This window comes from Rhinolophus ferrumequinum, chromosome 3 (genome assembly GCF_004115265.2).
Source record: "Rhinolophus ferrumequinum isolate MPI-CBG mRhiFer1 chromosome 3, mRhiFer1_v1.p, whole genome shotgun sequence".
Lineage (NCBI taxonomy): Eukaryota > Metazoa > Chordata > Mammalia > Chiroptera > Rhinolophidae > Rhinolophus > Rhinolophus ferrumequinum.
In genome coordinates this window covers 75940798-75968276 of record NC_046286.1, presented here as the reverse complement: position 1 = coordinate 75968276, position 27479 = coordinate 75940798, and the positions used below count along the sequence as shown (strand labels likewise).

At 33.1% G+C, this 27479-nt stretch overlaps 1 protein-coding gene across 1 annotated transcript in view; it reads left to right on the top strand.

Annotated features, from left to right (window-relative positions):
• The window catches only part of THEMIS (thymocyte selection associated), a 167456-nt gene that overhangs the window by 65423 nt on the left and 74554 nt on the right, over positions 1 to 27479 (top strand). Inside the window, exon 3 of the mRNA XM_033102695.1 lies at positions 14385 to 14843. Within this exon, the coding sequence (XP_032958586.1) occupies positions 14385 to 14843 (459 nt within the window). The remainder of the gene's footprint in view (positions 1 to 14384; positions 14844 to 27479) is intronic.

The following is a 27479-nucleotide window of genomic DNA, read 5'->3' as shown; positions in this document are numbered from 1 at the left end:
GCACTGCTTGCTTAATCGTAGACAAACAGTGAGATGGTCCTTTGTCAGCCAAAATCAGTGTTATAAGGAAGATCCACAGATCCCGTGGATATGTGCCATTCTTTCTTTCTTTTTTTTTTTGTTATATGCAGTAAGCATTGTAATGTTAAAAAAGATCTAAACTAATGCCACTCCTAAAACAACACAAAATGTGACTTTTTAGAAAAATGTTAGAAAAGCCACTAAATACAAAATTTCGTTCATATATTTAATGGATTTAAATCATGCTTTAAAGACAAAGTTTAGGCAGCCCTTCCTACTTAAGTTAATTTCTACCAGAGAAATGGTTAAATGTATCTTATCTGTCAGGTGGTCAAGCCATCCCTAAGTAGCCATGTAGCTGTCAGGCTGACTTGCTGCACTTCTAGAAACTAGGTCATTAAAGACATAATGAGCCCATCTGAATATAGCAGTTTATTTCTCGTGGCACAGCAGACAGCATGAGCTTCATGCCTTAGTGGTTCCCACTTGAGCCCCATGTCCCACAGGGTAATACAGAGCAGGGCCAGGAGGAAGACTGAGTGTAGAAAATCCCAAACGTACACGGGACGCTGGCAAACCTGCCAATCTTTGCCCTGGAGGAAAACATTGTCTTTATTACCCTGGAATGTAATAAAATCTTTGAGGGGGAGGGGTGACCATGATTCTAGAATGTCTCTCAAGAGGGAGATGTTTTCTATCATTTCTATACTGGCCAGGAAATAAATCTGTTACCTCCAAATTCTGAATCGTGTAGAAATGTCATGGAGAATTATCTACCAACAAATCTATTTACCTTAACAGTAAGACTCTTAATAATTTTAATTGTACATGTGGGGAAAAAATACAGGAAAGGATTAAGAACAACCAATGGCAAAAATTAGATTAATAATAGAATTATTTTTGCAAAAAATCGATTCAGACTAAATGACTAAAATTTATGAAACGTGCTCCTTTGTGCCTGAGTATCAAAATACATAATACGTATATTAACATTTTATAATGAATTTCCCCATTGTTTCATTTGGAAAACAACTATATACTTAATTGATAGAAAACATATAATAGTACATTGAATGGTCATTTATTATATGTTCCGTTTAACATTAAAATGACTAAATCTTTTATATGTAGCCATTTTATGATTATACCAATTTATTTTTTACATTTGGCTAAGATATCAGTTTCTAAATTTCTTTTAGAAATTTTCTGATGGACAATTGTTATGCAAAAATATTTAAAATAAATATATTTAATAGCTGTATAGTGAATAACCTTTTTATCGCCTGTTTTTTGAAGGACTTTAGTAAAATATAAGGCAGAATTTGCTCCTGTTTTTCCATCTGGATGTTATGAAGACATAATTCAGAGAAGCCGTGAATAGGCTCCCTGCCTTTTGGATAATTTGCTATTCAAGGAATCACGAGCTATTCTTCCAAATTTTCTGGGTCAACTTCTCTTAAGGCATCTCTTCCCCACTGTGCTCACTTAAGCAAAGTAAATTCAGCTATGTTTATTTTACAAAATATTTTCCTAGACTAAAAGACATGTTCTGTATATACTATGCAAGAAAATGTGAAGCAATCTGAATGCACAAGAAATTCAGGCTTTTACACTAATTTTCAGTTTCAGTTTTTTTTTTTCCCTCTACTCATTAGTACATCACCAGGTTGTGTTTCTCTAAATCCTTGGTCCTTGGATAAACTAAAATGTGTATTACCGGGAAGATAAATAGACTGCAGTTCTAGGTCAAAATGTTCTTTTCAGCCACCTATGGACATTTTAGCCTCAGATCAGAACTCTGTCACAATGGTCATCTTAAAATAGGCTTTTCCACAACTGGCACTGTTCTATAAGTTTTCATAGTATTAGTATTTAATGTACATCTTCAAAATCTAATTCATTTTTTGCTCTTTGCTACCCTCATATAACTTTAGAATTATAAAACTGTAACTCATTTATTTTCTTATTTGCTACATGCACAATTCCTCTGTAGCTTTTTATGGTATTACCACAGCAGTATCACCATACAGGAACGAAATTTTCCTTCAAAAATTGTCTACTCAGGTCTTCAGTTCCTGGACTCTCTTAACTGGACATTGGTAAAGCACATTACTATATTTATACATAATTATATATCAGTTATTTAGAGGTTCTGCCATTGGAACAAAAGCCTTTTCAAAACAGACTATTTTTTAAAGAGCAGTTTGAGGTTCACAGTATAATTGAGGGAAAAGTAGAGATTTCCCATATCCCCCTGCTTCCACACATGCATAGCCTCCATTATCAACATCCCCCACCAGAGTGGTTCACTTGTCGCAATTGATGAACCTACCTTGACACATCATAATCAAAGTTCATGGTTTACATAATGGTTCACTCTTGGTGTTGTACATTCTATAGGTTTAGACAAACGTGTGATGGCATGTAACCATCATCATGGTATCACGCAGAGTATTTTTACTGCCCTAAAAATCCTCTGTGCTCTGCCTGCTCATCCTTCCGCCCCTGCAACCCCTGGCACCCACTGATCTTTCTATTGTTTCCATAGTTTTGCCTTTAACAGAATGTTACATACGAGTTAGAATCATAAAGTATGTAGCCTTTTCGGATTGTCTTCTTTCATTTAGTAATATTAATTTAAGGTTCCTTCATGTTTTCTCATGGCTTGATATCTCATTTTTTTTAGCACTGCATATTTCATCGTCTGGATATACAATAGTTTGTTTACCCATTTACTTACTGAAAGACATCTTGGTTGCCTCTAAATTTTGGCAATTATCAATAAAGTTGCTATAAACACCATGTGCAGGTGTTAGTGTGGACATATAGCTTTTTAAAGTAATAAAATGTATTTATTTTTCCTATTTGACAAATACCACATAATCTTGTAGAAAGTTAGAAAATGGAAGAAAATGCAGAGAAGGAAATTAAAGCTCCTTATAATCTCATCACATTTCTTCCATTGTTTTTCAATACATTGTACACACAAATAGACACATATTTAAATATAATGGAAAACAGGCTTATTTCTTAGGATTTGCCTATGTTATTAAATATTTTTCAAAAAGTACTTTTATTTTCTATGTAATAGTTCCTCATATGCATATATCATAATTTATTAAATCCATCCTGAATATGGTCATTTATGCAATTTATGCTATCATGAGCAGTCTTTTAACTGAAGTTTTGTCTGTATTCAGATTATTATAATGATTTCACATACATGACATTATGACTTTAGAAGTAAAAATGTTTTTAAAGCTTTTGAAACATATTGCCAAATCACATTCTATATATACTCCGTCGATTTACATCTCCACTAGGAACTAATGAGATAGCCAATCTGCTTTTTGAAGCTATTACTTAACTGTCCATTCTGCCTCTCTCCCATTTTGTTTACAATAACAGCTTTATTAAGCTGTTATTTGCATAGCATAAAATTCAGTTGTTTAAAGTATATAGTTCAATGGTTTTTGGTATCCCTATTTAAGGTTGTGTGGAAGCAACATGAGTTTAAACACCTTCAGAATGCTGGAAAATGTCGAGGTCTAACACAATGTGGCAGAGGTCACACTGTCAGCATTGCCCTGGAGTCACATACTGACACCAAGCAGTAGAGCCCACTGAGTCATAGAAAAGAAGCATCATTCGCATAAGAGTGATTGTTTTCACTCTTACTTAATACCATTTGATCATTCTAAGGATGTAAAAATAGGCCAAAACAAATGAATTAGAAAGATTTTAGAAACAATGTGATAATCATTATTTGCAGTAAGCTTATCCAGAAAAACCAATGGAATCAAATGAAACAAAATTTTTAATATTTTTAGAATTTAATGAGTTTAGTAAGATGATAGGATAAAAATATATAAGTTAATATATGGAGAGTATATAAATAAAATATGCACCTAAACAAATATATATTGATGTGAAGACGAATATATATGTATATATGTATATATGTGTATATGTATATAGTCATAACTTTCCATTTATAACCATTTAGAGTATATAAGGGTAATATATTTTAAAATAACAATGGAAAAGCATAAAACAGCTAGCCTTACTATCTTTACACCGAGTATAAAAATATTATAAAACTGTAACTCATTTATTTTCTTATTTACTTAAAAATATTATAAATGCTTCCTTATTTATTAAAAATAAACAAAAATGTACTTTAAGTGCTTGAATCAGAAAGCTCAATATTGTGTGTGTGTGTATATATATATACATATATATCAATCGTACGTAAAGTTTGAGATTAACACAATGATATATCTAATTACCATATAATAAACATAATTATTATTATATTTATTGGCTTTTGAGAAAGTTATTCTAAAGTTCATTTGGGAGAATAACAAGTAAAAATATTCAAGCAAATATTTAAAAGGCAGAACAATAAGGGAGTACTTGTCCTGCCCATATTGAAACCTATTATAAAGTTAGAATAAATTATACTGCATATTACTTACAGAAAAATCAAAGCTGAGAAAATAAACTAATAATAGTTGTACTTGTTATAGAAGCATCAGAAGAATGCTTTGAATTTGCCTCAAGTGCCCCTGAACTTAAGCCTTTGTTTATGGCTCTGAAACAGACCTTAATATAGTCTATTTCTATTTGATAAAAGTTAGTACTACATATCTGGTGTTAAAGGAAGAATTATTTATTAAATTAATGTAGTATGATTATCAATTTACAAAACAATTGATGAAGTTGGATCATCAACCGTATACCACATAGTAAAGGAAATTTGAAGTAAACGAAAAAGTTACATTTGTAGTAAAACTATTTTATGTTTGTATTTAGAACAACGGTGAAAAACCATAAACAATATATTCAATTACAGAAATGGAACTATCTGTATATCAGAAAAGTAAAATCAGGAAGAAAAGTTTAACAACAAAATGACACAATTTAAAAAAGACTAGATATCCCGAAAATGTAAAACCAGAAAAAAAAAAAAAAATCTATTAAATAGTCTAGGAGAACACTGAATGGGAAATGGATAAAGGATAGAAGAAATTTAAATGGCTTGTTACCACACAGAAATTAGTTCAGATTCATTGATGTAAATTAAAACAATAATGACAATTTCCCCACATATTTATTAGCTAAGCTTCTATGATTATGATAAAATTAAGAAAGATATTGTCAAGCAGTCACTCTCAAACCCAACTGAAGGATAGAAAGAACATTATAACCTTTCTGAAAATAATTTGACATATTTCAAGAGCCATCTGCCAGTCAATTGACAGATATTTCTTTTGTGCATGTGCAGAGATTACTGTTAATGACAGGGATAAACTTACCTTTGGTCCTGCCCTCCTGGAACCAGCAGTCTGCTGAGAAAAGGGCCTTTAACGCAGTGGTTCCACTTATTAGAATAAACTCTAAAGAAATAATCATCTTAGAATTGTTTATACTCGCAAAATAATGGAATCTATTTCAATGCCCAATCACGTGGGAAAAGATAAATAATGATACATCTCTTAAAACATATTATACAGCCATTAAAAATAATATTTGTAAAACATGTTTTAAAACATGAGGTTTATCATGGTTCAGTGTAAAATGAAACAAATGGGATTCAAATGAATGCATATGGTGTAGTTTTAATGTTGTTAAAACATTTCTGTCTCTATGTATATGTCAAGACTGAAAAAAAACACAAAATTGTAAAAGACTGGGTGACCTCCTTAATGCATGTATTTTAATGCCTCAGTTTATTAATTTCCTTAATCTATAAGGTTGAAAAAATATAAATACTATTTATCTTGTAAAATTCTTCCAAGAGTTGAATAAATTAAATGAGGTGATCATTAAGTGCTTATTACAAACTTTGGCTTATAGTAAATATTCAATGATTTTGATTCTTTTTATTTTTATTCTTCTTATTATCTTTAAAAATTTTAGAGGGGCTCTTCTGTTTAATGAGACACAGCATATTTCAGCTCTATCTTCCTTGTTAGGAAAGGAAATTACTTTGTCTTTTGGGGGTGGTTGGTCTATTATTCTTAGTTTTTGGTGGTATGTTAAGTTTTCATCTTTTTCTGTCATATTCTGTGTGTTTTTGCAAATACTTTATTGAGAAGTCAGGGGCTGTCATGTCTAGGCTGCAAGACAGTTGATATTTAAACCCTTCTTGATCAGATACAAACCATATAAAACTCCCATTCATTTATCTTCAGTGTCTGAAGTACTCAATAATAGCAACTCCAGTGTCTCTGGTTTTTCCTACAACCTACCATAGGGCCAATCTCTGAATAGGCCAAGGAAGTTCCACAGGTGTTACTGGTACCAGATCTCCTAGTTCTGTGATGCAACTCATCATCTTTAAACTGCTCAGGAGCTCTTGCTGCCCACATACCAGGCCAGGTCTCTATGGAGCCCAGCAAGCTGCTTTTCAGAGCAAATCCAAGGGTATGGTGATGGGCTAGCCAGCTGAAGAGCAGCTGATTTTAGGTGGGATTTTGAAATTCATGTTATTGGAGTTAGTTTTTTGTTGCCTAGTAATATGGAATCAACAGGATATCCTTCAGAAGAAAACGTTCCTTTTTATATACTGTGAATTTATAAGAAAAAAGAAGCTGTTTTATTTATTGTGCAAATCAAAATCCATTTAAATCATATGCTTTGAAATTCATTTGAAACTTATGGCTACATTGAAAAATTATATCTCTTCCTAATTTGAATTTAATGTAAACTGATTTTTAATTGTTTTGTGTAACCATGGGTAACATATTTTTTTGAACACTGCATGGTAAAAATCAGCAAATAAGTCACACAAAGCACAACATTAAAGGAAACACTGCAGCATATGTGACAGTTATAGAAGAATTGCTGCTGTTTTCACCCTTCACACCAGAATAATTTTTTCAATATTTACCTCCCATGTGTAGAGAGGGAAACATATGGGGCTTTACATAATCGTAAGCATAAACAGGTGGCTACTTAGATACATTTAATTTTCAGGCAACATCAATACTGAACAATGCAGTCAACACCACATGGCTCCTCAACTCTTTCCACTAACATTCCATTAGCAAGATTATGATCATTAAAATAGAGGGAGGGTATGCTCCTCCCTCACTTGGCTTCAACCACCTTTCAGAGCCATGAGTAAAACACATTTCCAGAAATGCCTTGGATTTTGCTGTTTCTTTGGTTCAACGGAACTGCAGCAACTGAGTATAATGTACACCTTGTGAATAACCATAAGCAGCACAACATTTGCATTTTAAAAAGTGCTTACCTCTCCCAATAATCTGCTCATTATGTGCATAAAATTATGGTGGTTAAATTCTAAGCAATTTATCAAAGCATGGGGTCAGACTAATTCTTCTAAGCATCCTGCAAATGTTTCCTCAAAGGCAGTCCACCTAGAAAGGTCACCTGATGCTCATTTCCGTATTCAAACACTCTGACAAAATCTGTGGATGTTATCATCACTGGGATTTTTCTGCTCAGCCAGTGTCAGATGCTGAATTGTGGATTCTATATATTTTGTCTCATCTAATTTGATCCAGGCTGGAATATCTCGTTGGTCCTCTTTGGCTTTATAAGTATTAATCTCTCTGACCTTATAATGATCCTGCAATGGCTTAGAGTTCCAGAGCAGAAAAAAAAAAAAAGGAGGAGAAATACTATCCATTATTTTTTGTTATTTGCTTTTTTGGTACATGCTAAATATTATGTATTATCTATGCATTTTACATGTATTAACTCATTTAGACATCACTAATTTAATGAGGTCGATGATATAATTTTCTCCATTTTATAGAAAAGGAATTCGTAGCTATAAGAGTTTAAGTTCTTAAGTTCACAGTGAGGAGAGGGCCGAGGCCTGAAATGAACACAGCCTGTCTGAATCAATAATTTACACTTTTAACCCATCTGCATTATTGTTGGGATAACTGTGTGTCACTGTTCTGGAAAATTCTATTGCCCAAACTCATCCAGGGCTAGGAGTAGTAAATGTGTGGTATTTTGAAGATCCTCCTAACAAAGCCTAATGAGAGATTTGGGGTAACTAAGGTGTGTGGGGGTTCTTTGTAGTCCTGATGCCTCTATGTGTCTTCCCGTAACTAAAGTGGCAGTGCTCTGCAGAACTAGAGTCCAGGGAGTTGTGCTCCTGCCAATATTTATGAGAAGAAGAATTTCTCACATTATTTCTCCTCATCCTAGGTTTATTATATTCATTCTCACTGCTTGGGAGAGAGAAATCTTAAACATAAACAAATATGTATGACAACTTTTTTAATAAGCTATGGCTATAATGGAGATTTAAGCATAGATATCAAATAATATCACTTCAAGATCTAACATTATTAATGTAAATTATTTGTTAAACATCCCCAATGTGTTAGATATTGGATGTCATTCCTTTCAAGGAGTTTAAATGTTAGTGGAAAAAAGAGGTCTTTTTCCAAATGCAATAAATGACTCGAACAGGTAAAAATGAATTGATAGGTTTTTTTTTTGACCTCCAGGTAAAAGAACTATTAAAAATTCTTAATAGCTATTATAGACAATTCTGATTCCATTATAAATGTAAAGACATTAAAACATAGGAATTCTACAGCCTCACTTAGTCTCATCTAACTTTTAACAAACTTGGTCACCATCTTTGATATGTCTTCTCCCTTCCCAAATACTCAAATTACCATGCAAAATTTTCTTATCATGAACTGTGACTTTCTGCGCATTCTTTGTTTTTTTTTAAATAAATTTTATTGGGAAACAGTGTGTTTTTCCAAGACCCATCAGCTCCAAGTCATTGGCTTTCAATGTAGTTGTGGAGGGCACAGCTCACTGGCCCCTGAGGGAATTGAATCAGCAACCCCATTGTTCAGAGCTCACACTAACCAACTGAACCATCCAGACACCGCCCTTCACATTCTTTGTTTCTGCTCTTCTATGAAGATTGTTGGACTCACTCATTGGTTAATGATGTTCAGTAATCCTATGATCGACTCTGAGAAATCTGGAAAATTTTCAAACAGTTTGAACATTATTATATATTTCAAAACTTTGCTCAGGGATTTTGATTTTTTTGCTATGATAGAGAATTTCATGCACCCTATTTTAATCTTAATTTCAATAGAGTTACTTGAGCTAGAATATCTAGTGGAAATATTGGATTTGGGTAGTCTTGAGGGAGATTGTGTAGGATATGCTAACCTAAGAATTATCCTGGGAATGTTGTAACAAAATGATGGAAAAGCCACAAGAAGCATGTGAAATGGGAAATCTGTATAGGCAAGTATAAAATAACAAGGATGTTTGGAAATTTGATTGCAGAGCAAATAGTGCAGCTTTTTTAAGAGGCGAAGGCACATACTCACAAAAATAAGTGAGACGTACTTTGCTTTATTGGCAGAGAGACAAGACACATGATGAGAAATATGTAGCAGTCTGATTTTTCTCCAAATCTTCTTCACATAGCTCAGTGCATTAAATATTCTGAACATGCATCTCAAATATATATGTATTTATTTAAAATTGTGTGTGTGTATTTGACATAACTTTACCTATATCTCAAGGGCAAGTTTTTATAAAATGATCGTGAATATAAATCCATATTTTGGTAAATTTGTGTTAAAGAAGTTTCAGCCACTTTCAGTTTTCATTTGTCTATAGTGTCATTATTTTATATCATAATATGGCTGAAGAAAAGCTTGAGTGGGGGTAGAAATGTCTACTCTGTCATTTTTTATTGTTCTTATGTTTATATTAGTTTTAATTTCAATACATGCTTTGCTTGCAGGAAATGTTTGAAGTCGTTTATCCATTTTGTGTGGGTTACTTTATTTAAAAACTATGATAATATATTCTAGAAATCCACTTAAATATGGCCAGGTAGCTTGCAGCACACTGAAAGCACATGAACTGGTTTGTGCAGCACTGTCAATGCTTTCACCTTGTACAGTTCTCAGGTCTCCTCAGAGGCCTTACTCACACCTAGAAACATGTGCCGTCTGACAGATGAACAGGTGAGACAAGTGCCCATCAATGTCTTAAATATCAGTGAAGTTCACTTTCTTATGTTGTTAGATTTTAAAAGTTCTAAGTCTTTCTGTATCCAAAAGCAGGGCAGACACCCACCTTGGAACCATCCCTGTCAGCCTGCACAAATAATTTATGATTTGTGATAATAATGAAATGTTGAAATTTATAACTCTGTGATTACCATGTTTCCCTGAAAATAAGACCTAACCAGACCATCAGCTTTAATGCGTCTTGTGGAGCAAAAATTAATATAAGACCTGGTATTATATTATATTATCATATTATATTATAGCATAAAGCCTGGATCTTGCATTATATAAGACCCGGTCGTATATTATAGTAAAATAAGACCTGGTCTTATATTAATTTTTGCTCCAAGAGATGCACTAGAGCTGATGGTCTGGCTTCGTCTTATTTTCGGGGAAACACGGTAAGCCCTTGAGCTTTAGGGACACAAAAACATACTTTGTTTCTTATGAGTTATGTGATGATAGAGCATTTATTTCATCTCTTTAAATTTCCATGAATTTATCTGTGAAATGTTTGTGTTTTATTTGTAACTGCATTATATTGCTATTTTGAAAATTAAATATCATACATGTGAATTTCCAGCATTATTGTAAGCTGCTAATATTTTAATAGTTCTAATTTTAATGATACGAGAGGAAGATGAGAACTAGTAGGTAAAGTTCACTCTGAGGTTCCTTATTTCAAAGATGGAGGGAATATATTTGGTTGCAACTGGGGTAGCAAGTTAGAGATTAGACTCAGAAAAAAAGACTGTGAACTCTTCACTATGATATCATGCTATGTATATTAAATAATATTGTGACATACATTTGGAAATTTTAATTTTTAAAATTATTCCATGTTTGGGTGGAAATTGATGAGATAGAACAAGAAAAGAATAGAAAAAAAATCTGATGGGCACATATTCTGCACAGTGAACCAGGAAATTATACTTGCTCTTCTCATACCGAAGGGTCTGGAAAGGCTAATTCATGCAAAGGGAAGGCCAGCTCATGAGATGCATATATAAATTTTGTGAGTTGGACTAAATACGTTTTCATAAGCAATGTCTTTGTAAATCATACATGTAAGAATAAGGAGGCGGCCTGGTGTGGTGGCAAGACTGTGAGACTTGAACGTCAAAAGTCTGATTTGATTCTAGAGTCATGATGATGAAAATCATGACCACTTTCATATCCCCCAGTAATATTTGTTTTACTGTCCTTAGAAGATTATTATTAATGTGAGGATAAATGATGTATACGTAAAAAAAAATCATTCGGATTATAAATTTCTAAACATATTTCATTAGTAACTATTACTTTTAATAATAGTGATTGCAGATTATTAAGAACTAGTTAAGAATGTAAACTTCCTAAAAACCTAACATTTGGGAACAAGATCTTAAAGACTAAATTCACTTATTGATTAATTTTCAATGGATCAATTTATTGAATTTCCTTATAATTTTTGTTTTTAAGTGACATGGTCTTTGTAAACAATTTCTCCTAATTTAAAAATAATAATAATATCCATTTTAATAGGTAACAATCAAATATGGAACAGATATCTATTTTCTGTTTTTTAACTTACTTTATGAAAGAGACATATTGGTTTATTTTATGATTACTCTCATAATCATTCAGCTCCTGAAATGTGTTTTGTTTTTCTTTGGAAGAATAACAAATTATGTTTTCCCCAGTAAAGAAACTACTATACTCTATCTAAAAGCTTGCTCTAGTTTATTACATGGCTATTTATGAGAGGGGCTTTGGATTGGCTATAATAGTATATGAAGAAATAAGTTAATCATATTTTTTTTCTGTGCTCTGCTACTTAGTATGCTAAACTGTGTACTTAATCATTTTCTAAGAGAAAACACACAGATTTATAGATGGAGTTTTCTTGCAATAGAGACAACCAACAAGACAGCTCTGAAATGTGTGATTAACTTGAAATAATGGTGGCCCTTAGGGTTTCAGGCTTTTTCTACCTCATAACACTTTAGGTTTGTTATTACCTTAGGTGAACTCAATTCCCCAAGAAAGAAAATGCTGAATTAATTTTCTGTGACTTATATCATCAATATAGCTATGATAGGAAAAAACAACAACAAACAAACTAGAAAAGCTACTGTGTGTCTCTACCATTTATGAGATTCTAGGTAGCTATTTTTTAAACTTATTTCACAAAAACTGCTGAATGTTCTATACCCTGATGATAATGATTGTGGACTCTTAGAAATAATTCTTCACACACAGACAAATGAGATTAAATGTGTGCGTGCATGTGTGTGCATGCGAACACACTCACAAATTCATTTACTATGGAGAATTCAAGAATACTATTTTATTACATTTTCCCTGGTAAAAGACATAATAAAATAAGTTCCTTGAAAGTACATGTTTCTTTGCCTTACTGTCTTCAAGCACACTGTGCAGTGGATACTATTTAATTTCTAAACGATTTCAGGACAGAGTGCATATGCTACTTTATTCATTCCTTGACAGAATTGCATCATCCACACTTTCCCAGGAAGTTTATATCTAAAAGTAACCAAAATCTTATATTTTTTTGTTTGAGCAAAGATCGACTACAAAAATAACTGGCCATGAATTTTTGTATAGTAAACTAAAATATACATAAAAGGCATTGTAACTTGGTTAACAATGATTTGATATGTAGATGAATTTGGTTGAAATGCGTATGTTGAATAAGCTAACAAATGACCTTTCCACATTATTCTAGTAAGTTTTTTTAATGCACTGTCTTCTTAGTGTATCCTAGTATATAATATTGTCATTTAATTTTCTTTTGGGTTAAGAAAGCAACTATGTAATTTTTCCTTTATTGTTATTTTCTCTGGAATTTATTAAAATTTATTCAATAAATAAATTTCTAAAAGTGCTAAACAGCACATGTGCCCATTAAATAAAAGCAAAATAATTCAAAGAAGAAAATTAAATACTTAATGCACAAGCATGAAAAAATGTGTCTTAAATAGTAAACATTCATTGTATTAGTGACTTATCTTGATGGCATTGGAGAAAAAATTTTCAAATAGTGAAACTGACAAAATTAGAGAAGTAATGAGAAGAAAGAATGATATATAATCAAGAGTATTCAATCCAGAACTATCTAACTTGGCATTTTCCAAGGAGAGTTATGTGGAACACTGATATATCATGGCTTATTATGTTGGGATTTATTAATGAATGTTTTCTCAAGAGTTCTTTAATCAAAGAAATTGAAGAAATTTTGCATGTTATGTTCCCCTCTTGTGAGTCAAAGTGCATCTAACATTTCTGAGAAATCTTAAAATTAATTATAAATACGCATAATTTTTTTTATTATGGTAAAATATACATAACAAATTTTACCATTTAAAGTGTATAGTTCAGTATCGTCAAGTAAAGTCACAATGTTGTACAACCATCACCATGAACTAGTTCCATATATATTGCTTTGTTATTATTGATTTACCCATGAAAGAGTTTTATTCTCTAATATCTTTTCATTTTGGTGTGTCCTGAGGTTATATTTATGGAAACACTGATTTAATCCAATCTTGTCATTTTAAAAATAAAAATAAAAAAATGTGATCATGGGAGAATAAATGCTTTGCTCAAGATCACATAGCCTGTATTCCATACAGAGTTCCCATTTCCAAGAGCAGGACCTTTTTTTTTTTTTTTTTTTTTTTGTCTTCACTTATGTTGCCTAGATCTAATAATCCAGTAATCTACAGACAATACACTTAAATTTTACACAGACTAAATCAGGATTAAAACAAATATTTCTCAAGACCCATCCATGTTGTCCACAAATGGCGTATTTCATCTTTCTTATGGCTGAGTCGTATTCCACTGCATATATGATAATATCATGCTACGTGAAATAAGATGGAAAAAGTCAAGAACCATAGGATTTCACTCATATATGAGATATAAAACTGAAAGCAACAAACAAGACAAACAAGAACTCATGGATACAGACAATAGTATAGTGGTCACCAGAGGGTAAGGCCGGTGGGTCCAAGACAGAAAAGTGTAAAGGGCATCAAATATATGGTGATGGATTTATGGGTTGTGAACACACAATGCAATATGTAGATTATGTATTATATAATTGTATGCTTGAAACCTATATAGTTTTATTAACTAATATCACCCCAATACATTTAATTAAAAAAAACAAAAACAAGTATTTCTAATCTTTATGAAGGTACATTACTTTCAAAAGCAACATTATATTTGTTTATAACCCTCTTACTGTGCTTTTCATATGAGAACTTTTATTGTAAGAACTCTCTGTAATTCACACACTTCTGTTCTTAGGTCTTTTTAAGATTGTGGCTGATAAAACTCCATATCTTACTATGGAAGAAATTACAAGGACCATCCATATTGGACCAAGTAGACTAGGGCATCCTTGCTTCTATCATCAGAAGGATATAAAACTAGAGAATCTCGTTGTAAAGCAGGGTGAGAAAATCATGCTCAACTCAGTAGAAGAGCTCAATGGAGAAATAACGGTGAACTGTGGAGTGGTAAGGAATCATCAAAATCACTCATTTACTTTGCCTTTGTCACAAGAAGGAGAATTCTATGAGTGTGAAGATGAACATATATATACCCTAAAGGAGATTGTCGAATGGAAGATCCCCAAAAACAGAACACGAACTGTAAAACTTACAGATTTTTCAAACAAGTGGGACTTAACGAATCCATTCCCTAAAGGCTTCTATGGTGCCCTGATTCTCAAGCCTGTTTATGAAATTCAAGGTGTGATGAAATGTAAGTATCCACTGACTAATGCTATATGAGCCAGGAGCATTGTGGGATTTAGAAAAGAGAAAGGCTTTAGAGTCTGTAGAATGGGACTCTGTCCCTGACTTGTCCATTAAGCCCTCTAAGAGTTAGATTCTCATCTGTAGCAAATTAGCAAAGCCCATATTTGCTGCAAGGATCAAATTCAATAATGTATATAAGCCCATGTAGATTATGTGGTGCTATACAAATTAAGGTTCTATAACTGTCTCCTACAGACACAATAAAATGTTTATTCATTTGTATCACTGCTAGTTAAATGTGGCCAGAAAAGAGTTACTTTTTAATATAGAGTATGTTTGGTTAGAAAGAAACCTTGTATGGAGGTTGTCAACAGAGAGGTTAAACTGCAGTTTCCTTAATGTGTCTTACTCTTATTTTTGTGAAAAAATTTTTTTAGACAACCATGACTGGTCATGAATCTTCTCTGCTAGCTGGGAATACTTCTCACTTAAGCAAAACGATGTGACAAATTAATTCACACATAGGTTTGTTTAAATATATGTTCTTCAGAGGATTATTTGTATTTAAAATACAAATAGCAGGAGAGAGCTTTGTTACCCTAAAAGATTTAATATCTTGAGTTTTCAAGATTAGGCACATAATCAGGTAAAGTTTGGAGTTAAGAGTTCTGAACTTGTAGCCAAAAGTCCTGAATTCTAACTCTGGATCAATAACTTAATTGGTGGTGGCTTTGGGTGAGTCTCTGCAAAGCAGATGATGATATCCCTTTTGCCCGCCTCTGGGAGTTGTTTTGAGAATGAGATAAAGTTCTATTCAGGTACTTTATGTAATATACTTGAGAACATAAAGTAGTATGTAAAAATATTTGGCAAAGTTTACCTCTCTCTCAAATTCTATATATGTCTGCTCCCATTAATATTGTTGGTTACTTACACCATCATGAAAAAATTGATGTGAACCTTTGGGTAGGTTTTACAACTACATATTAAATTTTGTTGCACACAAATATTTAAACAGAAATTGATTAATTTTTTTGAACTAAAGGTATTGGTAAGGAATTCTATTCAAGTAGTGATTATTTTTTTAATATTACAAAAAAATTGAGGCCACAGCATGATTATTTTTACTATGACAACAAATTGAGGACACAGAAAATTTTAAACCTAACATTACTGTTTTGTTAGCTATCCCAAAATGTGCAATCAAAATTAATAATTAAATTTTTCTCAGTTTTCATAAATGATGGATAGCATTTTCTCATCTTAAAATTTGTTGATTTTCTAAAACTATTGGCGTCTCCTATCACACACCTTAAAATGAAGGCCAACCCAGAACCTAAGCACATGAATAAAGTGGTTACAACCTTTAATGAGTTTAGATTAGGGATCAAGAAAGGCTTCTCTGAAGAGATGGCATTTAAACTGAGACCTGAAAGATAAGTAGGAGGTAATTAGGCAAAGAAGGAGGGGACAACTTTGGAGGAAGTGATCCTGGCTTGTGACAAAGCAGGTATGCGAGACAGAGCTGCAATGCAGCTGGTGTGAAGAAAGAGAGAAAGAAGGAAGAGACAAATATCAAATCATGCAGTGGGGGAAATGGAATTAGTCATGGAGTCTTGAAATATATGCCCTTTAGCTTTTGCCTAAAGGGCACATTAATAAAGGTTTTTCAGTTGGGAGGAACAAGGTCAGAGGAGTGAAGAGAGGTCATTGAGTTTATGGCAGAGTACTGGGAAATTAATACAATAGTGGTTTTAAACGTACAGCGAAAAATAGTTGGTTTTAACAGGTATGTAAGAAGTACAACCAGTAGAATTTGGAGGTCTATTGGAAGGGGTAAAAAGTCAACCTGACTCCAAGCTTTCTGGCTTGATCACTAGCTGGAGAGTGATACAGTTTGTTAAATATAAACATTGACAGAAGAGCAGTGAAGTTTAAGAGAATTGTTTAGGTAGACTTAAATATGGTTTCCTGCTAAGCAAGATCCCAGGAGAAGGCCTTTAGTTGAAACAAAATCCTTCCCAAAATGTCATGGTACAATTTCCATTCTTTTATGATGTTAAAATTGAATTTTGATTTTAATTATTTTGCATCTTTAAGTTCTTAGGAATTAGTTTAAGCGTTAGTTCTTATTGTATAGCAATTTCAGGACAGATGTTCTTTGAGATTGCTTTGCATGTGTACTGACTACAGAATATTCCCAGGAAATAGAGGATGAGTGTTCAACACAAAATGTACAATTCTTAAAAATTTGTTGTTGTAGACAGTTTTCTTCTAAATGTAAAGTGGAGACTATTCCTTTTTAAATTGATTTTAGTCTTGTTTTACATGATCTTTTCTTAAACTGAAAATTCAAACTTGCCTTAAAGTCAAGGGCATGTTACTCAGTTGCTTTCCCATGGCCTAAGGGTCAGGCACAGCTCAAACCCCTCTTGGTAGGAGTCCTTCCTTTTTAAAGAGACAAGAAAAACAGTGCGTCTGAACAAGGGATTGGAATTTTTTGAGAGACGTTAGGAGAAAAAGCAAAATGAAAAATATTGAGAACTACAGGAAGTTATGAAATATTGATTTGCTGAGAGGAGAACTTAGCAAGTAAATAGAGAAAAGAGGAAATAAAAGATATTCTGTACCTAGTACTAATGTTAAATATGGTATTAATGTAAAATTTTATTCTCCATGAAAAAGAAAAGCAGCAAAAACTATTTAAATGAAGTATTTGTTCCTGGAAATTCTTCACCATAATCTTCATTATAAACCTGAGACCCCTCTAACTCTCACATACATTTAATAATATTTTTAAAAATTATATCTTTTTGGAAAATAGATATAAATAATTGTCCAAGACCTCTAATTACTTGTTGCATATAAGTCATGGAAAAATCTATTTGTGCCTTTCACAGGAAGATAAAATTCATATTAGAGTAATGAATAGAACACATATTTGCAAGTGAAAAATTGAGCCAGCTATTTAAAGTTGCTTGAAAAATCCAGAAGTCTGTCGTTAAAACTTTTTAAATGGTGTTATGTTTTGAAGGATAGATTGATAATTACTTCTTCCCTCACTAAAATTTTAAGAGTTGGAATGCAGCATCTGCTTTTAGGAGAAAAACTCAGTGCTTTCCAAAATTTTGGGGTATGGTTTTTTTCTCAGATATAGGACATATTAATTCACTTACAAGCAGAAGGCTGAAATCACACAATCTGAAAGGTGATATCAGAAAGGCAGTATATGAATGTTTATAATAGGTGATAAATGGATAGCAGAAAAAGCACGTAGATCTCTTAATATTCTGAAAGAAAAACTATTTCTTTCTCTCATTTAATTTCTAAAAATCCAATTTTTTGTCAAAGTCAAAAAAGTCAAATAGTGGTAAAGAGCCTTATAACCCTTGACCATTCCCAAATTTCCCCACATTCTGCTATGCCCTTGTGCGTCCTTTAAATATTCTGTCCCTACTTTCTTGTATTTGCCTTTACATTTCCAAATACAGGAATTTTGCTACTTTTTGAGTCATCGACTTCCAACAGTAACTACCTACTTCCGCATAGGGTGATGAAGATTTAATTCTCTCACATTTCTGCTTCCTCTTCCTCTTCCCCGTTCTCTTAGTGTATGGTAAGTTATGGTTAAGCATTTGTATTTTCTTTATTGTGACAATTCACTGCTGAATCAGGTGGTGTACGGTGACTATAATTCCATATCTGTATAACTCTTTGGTTTCTGTGACGATGACCTTATTGTTTCATGTTTGGTTTTCTTCAATCCTCTCCTAACTCTTGAAGTATTCTCACACATCTCTATTTTTAAGTCATTCAATGCAATTTTTCTGGACAATTTTTCAATTGTCCAGAACTCTGCCTTGTCTATTATTTTTTCTCCTGCAACTATTCCTCCTGGAGCCCTCCATCCTCATCCTCCAGTTTGAATTTGTTTTTCTCTAGATCTACTGCATAGGCACTTGTCTTAGTCAGCTCAGGCTGTTATAACAATACTGTGGATTGGGTGGCTTACAAACAACAGAAATTCATTTCTCACAGTTCTGGAAGCTGGAAGTCTGAGAGTAGGATGCCAGCAACGTCAAGTTCTGCTGAGGAACCTCTTCCTGGATACAGACTCCTGACTTCACATTGTATTCTCACATAGCGGAGAGCAGAGAGGGGAAGCTAGTTCTCTCATAATTCTTAGAAGGTCATTAATTCCATTCATGAGGCCTCCACTCCTGTGACTTCACCTAATTGGTATCACCTCTCAAAGGCCCCACTTCCAAACACCATGACACTGGGGGGGTAGGATTTCAAGATGTGAATATTGGGGAACACAGACATTTAGTCAATAACAGTGCTGTCCTGGGGTTTCCATTTAAAGTCATCCTGATGGTTACCCTTTGACTTTCTTCTGTGTTTAATAGCAATCTTTGAAATCAAATAACGTCTTTCTTCGTTTTCTTCCAGTTTTGAGGAGCCCATCTCGCACTTGCTTCCTGAGAAAGGGGAAGAGAATATTAATTAGTTAGAAGACCTACATATTTGAAAAATCTTTATTGTACACTCACATAAGATTGAAAGTTTGTTTACTTATAGAATTCCAGGTTGAAAATAATTTCTCCTCAGAATTTTGAAAGCTTTGCTCCATCATGTTCTAGCTTCCAATATTGCCTTTGCAAGATTATCCATGCAATTGGGAAATGTCACAGCAACGTGCTTTGTGGTGAGTCGGTTATTTCATTGTGATGCCAGTTTTCAGTATGGAAATTTAAGTTCTTCATTTCTAGGATAATTTCTTTGATAATTTCCTTTTAACCATTTTTTTTTTCCTTCTCTTTTTCTTTCTGTAACTTCTAGTCTCAGGTTGAAGCTCCCATACTGATCTAGGACTCTTTTCTCCTCTATTTTATGTCGCTTGTCTCTGGTTTACTTACCTTCAGGGAAAATTCCTTAACTACATCTCCAACTATTTTAACGCATTTTTAACTTTTAACTATCATATTTTTAATTTCTAAGAGTCATTTCTTACATATTTTTAAAAATGTTACCATGTTGTTGTTTTAAGGATGCAGTATTTTATTTCTCTGAGAATATTTTACAGTTTTTTTAGTTTTCTACTTTTGTTTGCATTTTATATGCCTCTTTTGGGCTTTAAAAAAATTTTTTTGGTCTGTCATTCTTGTTAAATGTTTTTCTGAAATCCTGGTGATTATTTGTCATTTGTTTATATTTATATGTGAGACTTACCAACAGAATTAGACTTCTCTCCTTTACTTTCAATGCCATGCTTCTCCTTTTCACTGATACCTGATTTCCAGATTCTGGGACCCTATACCTGCTGTTTCCTGTGGAGACAGAGGTGGAAGGGTTAGTCATTTATGTTCCCCAGATTAGAGTTAGAGAGCTGGGTTTAGGCACTCTTCGGACATTCAAATAATTTTCTTGTTCTTGCCCCCCAGCTTCTCTTACATCTTCAGGGGAGTCTTATGTCTCCAATTAGTAAGCTTTTGGGGATTCTGTGGGACAAACAAATAGCTGACGTTTCCTTAGACTCCTTAGGCACATAAGTGTTCCTTTTTCTATTCTGCTAAATCATTTACCATTCTTTCATCTGAGTTCTGTCTTCATTTAGTTTAAGAATTGCCGATGTCTTTTAGATTCATCGAAAATTTTTCTCGTTTTTTCCTTTTTACACTTGTAAATTTGAGGGTGGAAAGGGTTAAAAAGCAACATATTTCACCCATAAACCTCACTAATTACTTAAATTAGTCCTTAGAGTTTTTTCTGGACCTAATATAATCCTGAAAGAACTGATTGCCAATATTACTAAGTGATAAGTGTAACTTATAAACTTAATTTTAATAAAACATAATTTTCAGTAATTTATAAAAATATCAAGAGTCAATTTCTTATGTATTTGTTTTTATTTTCTCAATTCTTGAGATAAAGTAAATGTTCAGTGTTGAATAAATCAAATACATGAATGAATGAAGCAACTAAAATAATTGTTTTTTGAAATATATATTGCGCAGTACAATGTCCCTATTTAAGTGACAAGACAGTTTTCTCATCTACTATATTCAGATTTGATTTATTATAATGACATATTTATGAAGTTAATACTGAGGAGGATATTCACTTCAAGGCACAAAAGTTGTTTATATTTATATAGCAGGTTCAATTTTTATTAGTGATGCTTTTCCTAATGTGTCTATGAAAATACTATGAGTTAACATGATATTTAAAACCAGTGGATACTCTAGTCATCTTTGATTTCATTTTCTTTCTTTAGGCAGCAATCTTATTGCTAATAAGAATATCAAACAACAAGATAAGTATACTTTTTACTATATATACGTATATATATATATATATATATGTGTGTGTGTGTGTGTGTATATATATACATATATATATGGATTTATTTATCTTTACACTACCAGCTACTAATGTTTTATCAGTCAGGGTTCTCCAGAGAAACAATATATGTAATATTACATAAAGTTAATTTATGTATACATAATTATTAATTTAAGGACTTGGCTCATGCAATCTACAGGACAGGCTGCAGGCTGGTAACTCAGGCAGAAGTTGATGCTGCAGTTTGAGGCAGAACTTCTTCTGCTCTGAGAAACCTCAGTTTTGGCTCATGAGGCCTTCAACTGAAGGGATGAGGCTCAGCCACATGAGTGAGGGTCACGTCCTTTACTTAAAGTCAACTGACTTAGATGTTCACAACATCTACGAAATACTTTCGCAGCAACACCTAGATTAGTGTTTGGTTAAGTAACTGGGCACTATAGACCAGTTAAGTTACATAAAACTAGCCATCACAAACATCAATGGAGAAAACATGTTGAAGTGTATCATACAGTATAAGAAATGGCTATTCACTTTTCTTAGCTTTTGTAAACTAAATAAAAATGTAAAAGAGTAGTGTTACAAGTAAACCCATATTAAAAGCCAGTATATTTATTTTAAATGACTCTTGATTTCTTTTTTTTTTATTAGTTTCAGGTGCACAAAACAATGTAATAGCTAGACATTTATCATTTATATCCCTCACACAGTGAAAACCTCCCGCCCACCATCCACTACCCTTCTGACATCGCACACAGCCATTACATTTCCACTGTCTCTATTCCTAATGCTGTACTCTGCTTCTTGTAAATAAATATATATATATATATATATATATATATATATATATATATATATATAAAATTGTAGTTGGCATTGCTTATTGTTCAGCTTCAGGTGTACAGCGCAGTGATCAGGCATCTACATCATCCCTGAGGTGGTCTCTCTAATGAGACAAGTGTCCATCGGATACCCTACAAAATGTTTACAACATTATTGATTACATTCCCCAAATTGACTTTCATATCCCCGTGGCCATCTTGTGGTTACTGATTGTGCTTTCTAATCCCCTCACCTTCCCCCTTATCCCCACCCCCCCCCCCATCTAGCAACCGTCGGTTTTTCCTCTATGTCTCTGAGAATGTTTCTGATTAGTTCATTCATTTATTCTTTTCTTTAGATTCCACATATAAGTGAGATCATATGGTATTTGTCTTTCTCTGTCTGACTTGTTTCACTTAACATAATGTTCTCTAAGTCCATCCATATAGTTGGAAATGGTAAGATTTCCTTCTTCTTTACAGCAGCGTAATCCTCCATTGTATAAATGTACCACAGTTTCTTAATCCAGTCTAAAAAATGCTCAACCTCATTAATCATTAGAGAAATGCAAATAAAAACCACAATGAGATACCATATCACCCCAGTCAAAATGGCTATCATCAATAAATCAACAAACAACAAGTGCTGGCGAGGATGTGGAGAAAAGTGAACCCTTGTGCACTGTTGGCGGGATTGCAGATTGGGGCAGCCACTATGGAAAACAGTATGGAGGTATCTCAAAAATCTGAAAATGGAACTACCTTATGACCCAGCAATTCCACTCCTAGGTATCTATCTGGAGAAATCCAAAACTCTAATTCAAAAAAATGTATGCACCCCTATGTTTATTGCAGCACTATACACAATAGCCAAGACATGGAAACAACCAAAATGCACATCAGTTGACTCTTGATTTCTCAATGAAGATCATGGTGATTTTTTTTTTTCCTGCTACAAATGTTAGAGAACAATTCCAAAGGTACTTTCTGTATTTATAAATACAAACAGCAATAGAACCAGAGGAGAACCATCCAACAAAATAGAAATTCACAGTATAGCTTCTCTTAAGTTGAAATGAAGTTAAAGAAATGGGAAAAATTAATTCAAAGAATATTAATAAAGAAAAATGATACCAAATAGATGAATTATAAAGCAAATTTTAATTTAAAAGTCTAGAATAAGACAGAGCTCAGAAATTATTAGTGGATGTAATAACCACCATAAAGCGTAGAATGTGACGCAAAAATATAAACAAAATAATCCTTTGGGTAACAGAACTGGAGATGAAATTTATGAAAGCACTTTTGAGAAAAATAAGTATCATTTTGGAAAGTGAATGACAAACAAATCAAACTTAGAAAGTGAAAATTTCCAATAAATACTTAATTATTTATTATTATTGTTGTTAAATAATGATATAGGAAGAACTAGAAATTGAGAAAAACTCCAGGGCTAGAATTCACTTGTTTAGAAAAAATATGTAGAAACAATCACCTTGCCTTCAACAGTTGAATAAAGTAGATTTCCAAATTTGTACTACTAACTCAATTCCAATTGCAAAAGATAGGTCCTCATATATTGAATTGAGACTGAGAATATTCCAGAATTAAATATTAACTCTCCAAGGAAACATGCATTACCCAACATTACCCAAGCTTAAATGTAAATCTTTATTTTCTCTTTAAAGGTAATGTTTAATGGGTCCCCCAAGTTCACAGGTAGCTAAAAGAGTTGTTGTCATGGGAAAGGCAGAAAAGCACAACATTATGATTAACCTTAGCCCTAACTGTAAAGGGACTTTCACTGAAAGAATAGGCAGAAGGACAGGGTTTAGGGAAATGACTCAGCAGCATAAAGAGAAAACAGTACAACCTTTTTGGAGAAAATGGAATGGACCTTTTCTTTACAAGAGCTGCCTTTGGATAACCAGAAAATATACCCAAGCAAGAACAATTCATGTTCACCCAGAAAGAAAATGTGGGAAGTCTAAATTAAGGTTTTGTGTTTACTTCAGATTAGTTTGAAACTAGAAAATTTGTAATGAACACTTCAGGAATGTCTCTGTGCTCTGAGTTGTTGCCTTCTTATTTCTTTTTCATTTTGAAGTCAAGATACTATTTTTGGGAAGTTTTCCAATATAGCTGACTCTCTATGCCCTGTTTTTTTGTTTTTGTTGTGGTGGGGTGTGGTGGGTAGAGGGAGTATTACATTTTCTCAATTGTAAAATAACAAATGATTGTTTAAAGGATGTGTAACACACACACACACACACACACACACACACGACTATAATTATATATATCAAAATGTAAGCGGTGGTAATCTAAAGCTAATAAATTGTTTTTTCTCCCCTCATTTTTTTAGGTATTTTTATGGTATGTAACTTTTTGTTTTGTAGGAAAAACAAAACAAAGAAGTGTTGATTTCTTTATCTTTCTCTTGGACACATACTTAGATATAATATAATTTGTCATAAAAACTATTTATGCCCATTCCAGTTTAAAAACTTAGGATGTAATTACCAAATTCTATATAATTTTAACCAAATATAAATTTTTATTCTAACTTTTGGCTATGGAGAACTTAAAACATGCAAGAGTAAAGAGAATGGTATAAAAGACCAAGAAGGGTTTTGTCTTACTACACTAACATACACGAGAGCAAAATAGGTAATATTTGATATTGATGCGAAATAGGCAGATTGAGTTGTCTTACACTGGGTGTCTATGGGCTTCACGGAAATGGGTAGAGAAAGGCAAATACTCTGATTCTGGCGTCTCTTCCCATTGTGCTATCAAATTAACTTGCCGAATTCCTAATTTGGTCATTCTTAATCTCAAGTATTTTTATTTCATCCTGCAGTAGTTATCTTTTCCTCTGCCTGGCATTCAAGGGGTTAATTTATCTTCATAGTCTTAACTTTCACTGAGTCGTCTGTCCAAACCCCGTGCTCTAGTTTAAAATCCCAAGGGTGGATTCCTAGGATACATGTTAATTATTGACTATACCCTGTTTTATAGGCCTTCTTCTCTTTGATCAAGGTGTTCTTATCATCTGTGATAGTCTCTTTCCTATTCTATCTGGGCTTGTAATTTCCCTCCATTCTTAATGACTCATGTTGCAGCCACATTTTTCATAATATCTATCTTTATCACCATCCCAAAACTACATGTGTTATTTCCTTCACTCTTTTTCTGCCTACTGGGGCTTTAATTGAGGTGTTTATAGGATTCCTTTTTCTCTCCACTCTTAGCATATCAATTATACTTAAAAATATTTTTAGTGGTTGCCATCCAGTTTGCAATATACGTTTATAATCCACATCCACTTTCAAATATACCACTTCACGGGTAGTGCAGGTACGTTATAACAAAGTATTCTCAATTCTTCTTTTCTGTCCCTTATAACAACATTACTCTTTCACTTTTGTAAGGGAGGTAAAATGTTATCTTTACCCTATTAGGGTTTTTCTGCTGGGCCTGAGCATTAAACTGACATTAGACAGATTAAAAGGAGAAAAGCATACAAAGTTGTATAAATTTTACATAACAAATTTACATAAGTTTTGTGTGACATGGGAGTCCTTATAAAGAAATGAAGACCCAAAGAAATCATGAAAGACGCATGCTTTAATATTGCATTGAACAAAGAGAGGCAGTTGTGGAAAAGTAACTAAACTATATGGGGAGGTTAAAGAAAGATAAGATAAAATTTTAAACAAGGTCTGTTTGTACAGAGTTCTCTTGGCTTTGACTCCTGTAGAGAATGTTTCTTTTCTTCTGGTACAGGAAGAACACCTTTCACCTGGGGGTTTTTATCTCCTGTTTCCAAAAGAAAAGGCAAGATTAGAATTCTCTTCCTGCATCTGCTGTTCTTCAAGTACCTTTAGCTCAAAATAATCCTTATGCCAAAATGGTATATTTTGGAATGGTATATTTTGCCACCCTTGACTTTTTTTTGTAGGATAATTTCATTTGATACAGAATTTTAGGTTGGTTGGTTTTTTGTTTCAATACTTTAAATATAGCACTTACTGTCTTTCTGTTTTCATGGTTTCTGAGAAGTCCAGTGTAATTCTTATCTTTCTTCCTCTATAGGTAAGATGATTTTTTCCTTCTATCTTCAAGTTTTCTTCTTTCTTTGATTTTCTGTAGTTTGAATATAATATGCCTAGGTGTTGATTTTTTGGCATTTATCCTGCTTACTATTCTCTAAGCTTCATAAATTTGGGGAAATTCTCAGCTATTGTTACTTCAAATACTGCTTCTGTTCCTTTTCTTTTCCTGGGCATTCCCATGACCTCTATGTGACACCATTTGTAATTGTCCCACTGGTTTCGGATATTCTGCTCTTCTTTTTATTTTATTTTATTATTTTTTCTTTTGTTTTTACAATGATTAATTTCCCCCTCACCCTGCCCAAAACATGAGAGGATTTTTTCTCTCATTATTATCCAGAGAACCTGGTCGGGTTCATGGAAGTAAACTTAGGAAAGTGTTGAGGAATCCCCATAAGCCTGGCCATCCAGAATTTTTCTCTCTCAAGCTTGTCCATGTTTAGTCTCCAGCAATTAGTCAATTACTCTTAAAGTGTTCTTACCAGTTGCTTGCTCCAGCAGTGGTGTCTGTTCCCAGTAAGCTATAACTTTCTGAATTCACCTATCTCTCAAGTTTTTTGGGTGATGGTTTGCCCTTTGACCTCAGTTCTCTAATGGATCTAGAAAGAGTTGTTGACTTTCGTGCTATTTCGCTGTATTGAATCTTCTCTTAAGGTGTATACATCATGATTATTGTTATACCCTAAGTCTCTGGATTACTATTTTGTAGAAAACAAATAATAATATATTTATTGCATGTAATAAGCCATGGAGTAACATAAACTACAACCTAAAAGAAGATGTTTTAAATGAAATGTATAATACCTTTTGTAATTAATAGCAGGAGTTTTAGCAGTAGAAACCTTTTCTTTCCTTCCTAATGAAATTTTACATGGAACTTGACTTGTTAACTGGATCGCATCCTTTAATGCTCAATCAAGGATGTTGTTCTTGTGATTGTTCTTCATTCACTCAATTCATTTACTGAGTACCTACTCTGTGACAGGCACCATTCTAGAAACTGGAATGTATTGGTGGACAAAACAATCAAAGACTCCTGTTCCTTTTGAGCGTATGTTACAATCTGGAAAGACAAACAGTAAACAATTGTCATAATAAAAAAGCAAATTATATGGAAGGATTGAAAGTGAAAGGTAACATGGAAAATAAAGAAGCAGAGAAGGGCAAGGGAAAGAGATAGTTGCAATTTTAAATAGAGCACTCTCTTGGTCCATTTGGTGACTATAATAAAATATCATAGACTGGGTGGCTTCTAAACAACGTAAATTTATTTCTTATTGTTCTGGGTGCCGGAAATTCAAGATCAAGTTTCTGGCAGATTTGGTGTCTAGTGAGGATCCACTTCCTGCTTCACAG